This window comes from Entelurus aequoreus, linkage group LG24 (assembly GCF_033978785.1).
Source record: "Entelurus aequoreus isolate RoL-2023_Sb linkage group LG24, RoL_Eaeq_v1.1, whole genome shotgun sequence".
In the NCBI taxonomy this organism is placed as follows: Eukaryota; Metazoa; Chordata; class Actinopteri; order Syngnathiformes; family Syngnathidae; genus Entelurus; species Entelurus aequoreus.
Window position 1 is genome coordinate 36,480,428 of NC_084754.1, and position 10,296 is coordinate 36,490,723.

A 10,296-nucleotide genomic window follows, 5' to 3' on the forward strand; every position below is an offset into this window, starting at 1 on the left:
CTGGTCCTGCTGTTAAATTGTGCTACATACAGTATCTCATGGAGGACGTTTCAAACTGTTGTAGAATATTGTACAAAAAGGTAAAGAGGGCATTGATTTTAACACTTTTCTGCAAAAGTGTGGGTTGTTGCTGCTGAAGGACAGAGGGAATGAAGTCATTAGCAGTGTTGCAAGTCCTTTTTTACAATGAAATTGGCTTAAAAGAGAACTTTTAGTAGGATGTTCTACAAGTTCTATACAAAAAAGGCCGTGAGTGTTGTGCTTGTGAACAGTCTGTACTAGTGTTGTCCCGATACCAATATTTTGGTACCGGTACCGGTACTAAAATTATTTCGATACCTTTTGGTACTTTTCAGTACTTTTCGGTGGACCACAAAAAAAATTGCATTATTGCTTTTATTTTGACAAAAAATCTTAGGGTACATTAAACATATGTTTATTATTGCATGTTTTTCCTTAAACAAAATAGTGCACATACAAGACAACTTGTCTTTTAGTCGTAAGTAAACAAACAAAGGCTCCTAATTTAGTCTGCTGACATAAGCAGTAACATATTGTGTCATTTTTGTATTAATAATGGCTCAGGGACACAGAGAGGTAGCGTTGCTGTCATGTTTACTAGTCATTCAGGAAGTAAGCCCCAGCCCCAAAGCACCCTGGGATATGTAGGCATAGCCTACCACTACACCTCCCCTTCTTAGTTCAGCAACAACATATTCAAACACAAACTAATAAGCAAACTTATTCAAACATTTTAGATGAACTTAGACCACTGTAAATGAATAACTCTGACATAGTATTACAATCATCTTTCGCTTACACTTCTTTTTTTTTTTTTTTTTTTTTTTTTTTTTTTCCACAAACAAGAACTTGAAATACTTTAGAGTTCTACAAATCAAGTCTCTCAGGAGCCTTTGTCACTCTGCCTGACCTGGTGACTTGTGGTTGTCCAGGAGGAGTACCTGTGGCTCTGAGGTGGATTCTGTTTCTCCTCAGAACGCCCCTGTCAGTCTCTACCAAGTATGACCTTGGTGTGTGGGCATTTCCCAATACAGTCCCAGGGGTCGCTTCCGTGGTGACCCACACTTTCTGTCCAGACGGGAGCTCTGGGAGCGCACGGGAACGGTGGTGGTGGTTGTAGTTTGCAGCTTGCTTGCGTCGCCCTTCCTCATCCTTCTGGCGAAACTCCTGCAGCTCGGGCCATTTAGGGTCCAGCTTGCTTGAAGGCTGCGGCAGTGATGTGCGCAGGTTCCTCCCCATCAGCAACTGCGCTGGTGAGAATCCGTGCTCTAGCGGTGTGGCTCTGTATGCCAGTAGTGCCCTGACTTGGTCAGTGTCTTTTTCCCACAGCTTCTTGACAGTTTGAACAGCACGCTCCGCTTCACCATTCGCTTGTGGGTAGCGAGGACTGCTCGTGACATGTGTGAAGCTGCACTCTTTTGCAAATGCTCTGAATGCCTCCGACGAAAACTGGGGCCCATTGTCAGAAACCACGGTCTGTGCGTAACCATGATGACTAAAAGCATCTTTCACAGCTCCAATGGTGGCCTCAGATGTCGTAACTCTGAGCTCTGCCACCTCGATGTACCTAGAAAAATAATCAACAATAAGCAGGTAAGTCTTTTTGCTCCATTCAAACAGGTCCATCCCCACCTTTTGCCATGGGCGATCTGGTACTGTGGTCTCCATCAGCGGCTCTCTGTACTGGATTCTATATTTTTGGCACGTTTCACACTGGTCCACTGCCTCTCTGATGTGGGCAGTGATTCCAGGCCACCATACCGATTCCTTGGCTCTAGAGCGACATTTGGAGATTCCTTGATGACCTTCGTGAAGTTTAGTCATGATCTCCCTTCTGAGTGCTTGTGGTATCACCAGTCTCTCGCCTTTCATGAGAAGGTCATCTGCAAGATACAGGTCTGCTCTGACCTTCCAGTAGGGGGCAACGTCTGGCCTCAGCGTGTGTTTTTCCGGCCATTCTGTCAGACAGTAGTGTGACACTGTTTTGCATGTTTCATCTGCTTGTTGTGCCCGTTTAATTTCTTCCAATCGTGTGTCTGTAGCGGGGAGTGAGGACACAACAGTATTCACAAACACCTGGACCTCTCTTTCAAGTTCCAAGTCACCAGGTGACATCTTGTCCTGAAGCGGCGCTCTAGACAGCGTGTCTGCAGTGATGAGGTTTTTCCCTGGGACATGAACAATGTCATAATCATACCTCAGGAGTCGCAGACGAAATCTCAGAACCCTTGGTGGCAGATCATCCAAACCTCTGGTGCTCAACAGTGGGACCAGGGGCTTATGGTCTGTCAGGAGTGTGAAGTGTAGACCCTGCACGTAGGAGGTCAGTCTTTCGCACGCCCATGTTGCTGCCAGCGCCTCCTTTTCAATCTGCGCATAGCGCTTCTCTGTATCTGTCAGTCCTCTTGAAATAAACGTCACTGGTTGCCATGAGCCATCAGCCTGTTTCTGCGTGAGAACAGCACCTATTCCGTATGCTGATGCATCTGCTGCTACTTGAGTCTCTGCTGCATTTGAATATTTAGCAAGTGCTGTCGGTGAGCTCAGTCCTTCTTTCAGCTTTTGAAAAGCAGTCTGTTGAGGTTCCCCCCAGACCCACTCATTTTTCTCCCTCAGTAGGTCTTTCAGGGGCACGGTGACAGTAGCCAGTTGTGGCAAGAATTTGGACAGGTAATTTGCCATGCCTATTAGGCGGCGCACATCCTCCGCGCATTCAGGCTCTGGCATCTGAAGAATCGCTTTTGTTTTGTTTGGGTCGGGCTCGATGCCTTTTGCCGAAACCTTGTGACCAACAAAGATCATGTGCTCCTTAGCAAACTCACACTTCTCGTTCAAAGTGAGGCCTTCCTCCTGCATTTTCTGGAGCACACTGTGCAGTCTTTGGTCATGTTCCTGTCTGTCACGGCCATACACAAGAACATCATCTGCATGACACAGCACGCCCTCAAAATCCTCCAACATTTGTGACATCCTTCTTTGAAAATGTTCTGGAGCGGATTTGATCCCAAAGGGCAGGCGGTTGAACAGATATCTCCCAAAAGGAGTGATGAATGTGGTTAATGGTCGTGATTTTGGGGTTAATGGGATTTGCCAAAATCCAGATCGAGCATCTAGTTTTGTGAAAACCTTTGCCTCTGACATCATCGCAAGTGTTTGGTCGACGGAAGGAAGAATATGGCGTTCTCTTTTCACTGCTTTGTTTAGCTTTGTGAGATCTACACAGATCCTGAGTTTGTCCTGCTTTGGTTTTGGAACCACAACCATTCCAGAGCACCAAGCCGTTGGTTCTGTCACTTTTGATATGACTCCCATAGTTTCCATTCTATCCAGTTCTTCACGCACTTTCTCTCTCAGTGGCAGTGGGACCCGTCTGGGTGTTGAGAGAGCATAAGGTGTCGCTCCTTTTTTCAGCTCTATGCGGTACGGCTCCTTCAGCTCACCAAGCCCATGGAACACCGCTGGATACGCTGCTTTGAAATCTGTTTCAGGCTGTGTCGCTGTGACAGCCTCTGCTCTGTGAACCAGTTGCATGGCCTCTATGGCTGGTAGTCCCAGAAGTGGTTGTGTCAGTCCTGCCACAACATAAACATGTTGGTCTGTAAAGAGGCCTTTTGCCAGCATTTTCCCCTGGAAACAGCCCTTTACATTCAGGGGGTTGCGTCCCGGTCCAAACAGTTTCTTAAGTGGTTTCTCCAACTTGCCATCTCGTGTTGGTTTAAAGACACTTTCCGGTATGGATGTCACGTCAGCTCCTGTGTCGATTTTAAAATTAATGGCTTCCCCGTTGAGTAGTATATTTTCCATCCAAGGCCTTGTAGTCTGTGTTTGCACCTCACCTAGAAAAGCATAGTCCTCCTGATCATTGTCACCGTCTGACTGGCACTCTGTGACTGTGTTTACTGCTTTCCCTCTGAAACAGGCCACTGCATAATGTCCAATTTTGCGACACTTGCGACATTCTACATCTTTAGCTGGGCAGTCTTTCCATGCATGTCTGCGTCCTTTTCCACATCGGCCACACTCTTTTTCTCCTTGAGTGTCTGACCTTTGGCCTTTGTTTGAGTGTTGAGGCTTTTTCCCCAGGCGCTGAAACCTTGTCTGAACAGCATCTAAATTTATCTTGGAGTCTCCTTCTCCAGCAGTGTTGTACATTAATGTCTGTTGTTTCTTAACAGTTTCACTTTGTCTCACTCTTTGTATTGTCTTCACCAGGGTCAATTCTGAGTCCATCTGTAGCTGTTCTGACAGCCTCCTGTCATTTATTCCAACCACAATTCTGTCTCTTATTAGCTCTTCCTTCAGATCTCTATAGTTACAATGTTCTGCTAACTTGTGCACAGTGGTGATGAATGCTTCTGCACTCTCTCCATCTTGTTGGAACCTCATGTTAAACTGGGCCCTTTCAAAAATCACATTGTGTTTTCCCACACAGTGCTGCTCAAATGCTTCTTTAACTGTATCATACTTCTTTTTGTTTTCATCAGTCAACGGTAAAACTGCCAAAATATCATCTGCTGCATCTCCCATAGCATAGAGAAGTGAATTCACCTGATACTCCTCTTCTTTCTCTGTTAATCCAGATACAACACGAAATCTCTCAAACCTTCTGATCCATCTTGGCCATCCTGACGGATTTAAGAAGTCAAATGGTTCTGGGTGTGATATTTGTGTAGATGCCATTGTATATTCCCTTAGTTGTCGATCAGGAAAGGTTTGTGTAGCTCCGCTAGCTTAGCAACTTTTCTTCACGTATCTCCGTTTTTATTGTCAGCACTGAGCTTCCTCCAGGCTATATTCATGAAGAGATAACATCCACCGCTTCACAGGAGTATAAAGTTATAACTTTTGAGTTCTTTTTCACTCTCTGACACCATGTATTAATAATGGCTCAGGGACACAGAGAGGTAGCGTTGCTGTCATGTTTACTAGTCATTCAGGAAGTAAGCCCCAGCCCCAAAGCACCCTGGGATATGTAGGCATAGCCTACCACTACAATTTTCTATTCTATTATTTTGTCAAAATTATTAAAGACAAGTGGTAGAAAATGAATTATTAATCTACTTGTTCATTTACTGCTAATATCTGCTTACTTTCTCTTTTAACGTGTTCTATCTACACTTCTGTTTAAATGTAATAATCACTTATTCTTCTGTTGTTTGGATACTTTACATTATTTTGGATGATACCACAAATTTAGGTATCAATCCGATATCAAGTCGTTACATTGGTCATGTTCAAAGTCCTCATGTGTCCAGGGAGATATTTCCTGAGTTTATAAACATAATATTTGCCCTCCTCTCCCTTGTGGAATGGGGGGGGGACACAGGTCCGATGGCCATGGATGAAGTGCTGGCTGTACAGAGTCGGGACCCGGGGTGGACCGCTCGCCTGTGCATCGGTTGGGGACATCTCTGCGCTGCTGACCCGTCTCCGCTCGAGATGGTCTCCTGCTGGCCCCACTATGGACTGGACTCTCACTATTATGTTACATCCACAATGGACTAGACTTTCACAATATATTATGTCAGATCCCCTAGGTTGGGGAGGGGGGTCACCCACATATGCGGTCCTCTCCAAGGTTTCTCAGAGTCATTCACATCGACGTCCAACTGGGTTGTGAGTTTTTCCTTGCCCTTATGTGGGCTCTGTACCGCGGATGTTGTTGTGGTCTTGTGCAGCCCTTTGAGACACTTGTGAGTTAGGGCTATATAAATAAACATTGATTGATTGATTGATTGATAATATAAATTTTTAAAAAATGAAAGAAAAAAATATCGATATAATCATAGTAGTATCGCTCCTGTACTTGGTATCATTATAGTGGATGTCAGGTCTAGATCCACTAATGGTGTTTGTTTACATTTTCACGCCGGTGAGCGTGAGTGTGTAGTGAAATCATGTTTCGCTATTCCTCGTCCTGCAGGGATGATACTTGTAAGAAACTTACTTTGTTTGTCGACATGGAGGCGAGGATTAGTGATTTAGAAGTAGCTAAAACACTGCCGACTGCGGCTGGACTTTTGCCACTAGCTAGCTAACCATGTCTTAAAGCACCTCTTCCTGAGAGCGTTTCAGTGTTATAACTTCACCTTTATCTTTAGTTTTTAAGCCAAAATGCGTCCGTTCTCCCTTTTATGTCTACACCAGTAGTTCTTAACCTGGGTTCGATCGAACCCTAGGGGTTCGGTGAGTCGGCCTCAGGGGTTCGGCGGAGCCTCCGCCACGGAGGTCAAGACACACCCGACTCATCGTGAGAATAAAAACTTCACCCTATCGGCGAATTATGGATACCCCCAGTCTTTGCGAGCAATCCTTTTCGAGGGTGCTGGACATAAAAACGAAGAAAAGGAACAGACCTTGCTGTGAAAATGACATGAGAGTGGCACTTGCCAAGGTGAAGCCACACATACCTAAACTGGTCTCTCAAAGGCAACAGCAGAAGTCACACTGATTTGCAGGTGTGTAATTTGTTCTGAGTTCATGCACGGTGTTGGTTTTGTTCTTTGAACAAGGTGATGTTCATGCACGGTTCATTTTCTGCACCAGTAAAAAAAACATATAAATTTGTCTTGGATTTGAAAGAAAAAACATACATTTTATTTTTCACTAAAGAAGAGTTCGGTGAATGCGCATATGAAACTGGTGGGGTTCGGTACCTCCAACAAGGTTAAGAACCACTGGTCTACACACTGTGTCTGCTTGTAAGTACTCCGTGATTGTGCGCTGCCGAACATGCTCCTCTGCTCGTAAACCAGCAATGACACGACGTGATGACGACAGGGGCGCGGGGGGGTGAGGCATCGGTACTTTTCAGAGGTGGTATAGTTTTTTTTCATCTCCGTTGCCTAAATAAAACGTAAAAAGGAAGGCCGAACATACATGGAGTAAGTGGCATATCCGGTATGCTGACATATGTCACGTCAGCCTCGCCATCCATCATCGACTTAAAGAAGTGGACGGATTTCCACATGCCTGCTATGTTTATTGGTAGTTTGATTTAAGGTGATGTTTAATAAATTATGTGGGTGGGAAGGGGAGCTCACCCACACCCCTCCTAACAACTCTTACCACACGAGCGGGGTTTCATTTCAGCGGTGTGACTTTCCTTCACAGTAAGGTCAGTGTGAAACCTGCATAAAATGACTTCAGGGTGAAAATGAACGCAGGGCAGTGAATGCGGGTCAAACCTAGTGAAACCAGAGCTTCTGCCTTTAGACTTGAACCTCTGACTTGAGGTGTGAACTACTGAAACTCTTTCCACTCTGGAGATTTGGCGGTAACCTTAAGAAGGGGAATAACTTTATTCATGAGGTTTTAAAAACAGGCCCCAGTTGCATAAAACGACTATTGAGAACAGGACGTGCAACCATTATGTAATTAATAGCAATCACAGATCTCAATGTAGTCAATCAGAAATTGTGCTAAATATGTGGACTCTGTGGATCCGTCACAAACATTCCAGGAATCCCCGGGGGTGACCCCATGAACTGAATATCAAAGTAAGCACAAGGGACGCATCAGGCCAAAACTCAGCAGGGAAGAGATGAGGAGAAAACAACTCGGGTTGCGATAAGCAGGATGGGTTAACACCACTGCTCCCCATGCAGGAAGGAATCAAGACCTGACCCAAAACACCAAATTATTCTCTAAATGAACCCAGTCGTTCATGTGATAGAACCTCACCACCAAGTACAAAATCTGGAGACGTTCCAGTCCACAGAGTTAGTTCAAAACAACACAAACACAACAGCATTTTGCAAAGATCAACATGTTCTTAATGGACTGGGCTGCAAACAAGCACGTTTCCAAACCACTGTCTTTATGACTTGACTTTCTTTTGGCTCTGTCCCCAGTGACATGAGACCTGAGTTGAATCCACGCAGTCCTATGCAGGAATCGTAATTGACACCAGGTTTTGGGCCCCAGTTTCCAACCGAGAAGTGTAATTACTTCTCAGGTGTGTGTGAATGAGTCCAACCATGCATGTATCCATCTATTGTCTGAGTGGTCTCAGCAGATCTGGTCTGTCACATCTATTAAGAGGAACGCAAGCTGGCTCGCATGACTTAGGTTTACCGGGAGGCCTCTTCCTTTGCCTGGAAAGGGTTACGAGGGTGGTTTCCAGGAACTATTCGGAAATACCTGAGCAAACTCCATGTCGTTCAGACTTCAGAAAAATCGAGCTGGAAATGGTAATATTTGGATTTAGGACTGTAGAAATGGGTGACAGTTCTAGACTCCTCAAATTCAGATTTGTTAGTTGAAGACCTGCCTTAATGGCATCTGCTGCCCAGACCATACAGAACCAGAATCCTAGGATTCTCCCTGCTGGTAATGGTTCCATTAGTTTAGGGCCTCAAATGCTTCACGGACGATGCTGCGAAGTAATTTCAAAAAGGCATCACAACGTTTGCTTTTTTTTCGACAACATCACTGATTTCTACTCACTGCAGACTTTATGAGAGCCAACAAACACTATTAAACTCACCTACTGTACAATATCTGCTAGGGGTGTGGGAAAAAATCGATTCGAATTCGAATCACGATTCTCACGTTGTGCGATTCAGAATCGATTCTCGTTTCTAAAAAATATATTTTTTAATTTATTTCTTTAAAATGTTTTATTTAAAAAAAAAAAAAATTTTAATTAATCAATCCAACAAAACAATACACAGCAATACCATAACAATGCAATCCAATTCCAAAACCAAACCTGACCCAGCAACACTCAGAACTGCAATAAACAGAGCAATTGAGGGGAGACACAAACACGACACAGAACAAACCAAAAGTAGTGAAACAAAAATGAATATTATCAACAACAGTATCTATATTAGTTACAATTTCAACACAGCAGTGATTATCATTAGACATTTATAAAAAATAAAAATAAAAGAACAATAGTGTCACAGTGGCTTACACTTGCATCACATCTCACAAGCTTGACAACACACTGTGTCCAATATTTTCACAAAGATAAAATAAGTCATATTTTTGGTTCATTTAATAGTTAAAACAAATTTACATTATTGCAATCAGTTGATAAAACATTGTCCTTTACAATTATAAAAGCTTTTTACAAAAATCTACTACTCTGCTTGCATGTCAGCAGACTGGGGTAGATCCTGCTGAAATCCTATGTATTGAATGAATAGAGAATCCTTTTAAAATCGGGAAAAAATCGTTTTTGAATTGAGAATCGTGTTGAATTGAAAAAAAAAAAAGGATTTTGAATCGAATCGTGACCCCAAGAATTGATATTGAATCGAATCGTGGGACACCCAAAGATCCACAGCCCTAATATCTGCTGTCACCGGGATGCCGACTGATGGGATGTTGATATATTCCCGTTCAGATGAAGAATGACACATAATCTGGGTGGAACAGACCAAGCGACTTTTCGTGTCTTTCTCACCATTTCGGGTCAACATTGGATGCCAAGATTGACCAACTCGTCGGAAATATGTGAATTATATATATGTTTTAATATAATATGTCCTCATTCTTCTACTATCGCGGTGAGAGTCATTATTTATGGTCTAGAACAGTGGTTCTTAACCTTGTTGGAGGTACTGAACCCCACCAGTGTCATATGCGCATCCACCGAACCCTTCTTTAGTGAAAAAAAATAAATAAATAAATGTTTAATTCAAGACAAAGTTATATGTTTTTGGTAACACTTTAGTATGGGGAACATATTCTAAGTAACAAAGACTTAATTTAGAGTTTTTTGGACACTAGGGGAACATATTCTAAGTAACAAAGACTTAATTTAGAGTTATTTAGTTAAGGTTAGGGTTAGAGGGTTAAGGCCAGTGTTAGAGGGTTATAGGCTTATAATAAGGCCATGCCAAATAAGGCATTAATAAGTACTTAATAATGACTAGTTAAGAGCCAATATGTTACTAATTTGCATGTTAATAAGCAACTAATTAATGGTGAATATGTTCCCCTTACTAAAGTGTTACCATGTTTTATTACTGGTGCACAAAGTGAACCGTGCATGAACATCACCTTGTGGAAAGAACAAAACCAACACAGTGCATGAAGTCACAACAAATTACACACCTGCAAATCAGTGTGACTTCTGCTGTTGCCGTATCCGTAATACGCCGATAGGGAGAAGTTTTTATTTACACGATGAGTCGGGCATGTCTTGACCTCCGCCGAACCCCTGAGCCCGACTCACCGAACCCCTAGGGTTCGATCGAACCCAGGTTAAGAACCACTGGTGTAGAATAAACGTTCACGAGTACCGAGGCGTGAAAGCAGCTC

The 10,296-nt window shown here is 43.4% G+C and overlaps 1 protein-coding gene across 1 annotated transcript; it reads right to left on the bottom strand.

Annotated features, from left to right (window-relative positions):
- Positions 1 to 1,406: 1,406 nt before the first annotated feature.
- Positions 1,407 to 4,760, bottom strand: LOC133641552 (uncharacterized protein K02A2.6-like). The gene is made up of 2 exons (XM_062035349.1): positions 1,654 to 4,760; positions 1,407 to 1,588 (listed from the first exon to the last, which is right to left on the bottom strand). Exons 1-2 carry the CDS (start codon positions 4,699 to 4,701, stop codon positions 1,550 to 1,552), a joined length of 3,087 nt encoding a protein of 1,028 aa, XP_061891333.1. The 5' UTR covers positions 4,702 to 4,760; the 3' UTR covers positions 1,407 to 1,549.
- Between the last annotated feature and the right edge of the window lie 5,536 nt (positions 4,761 to 10,296).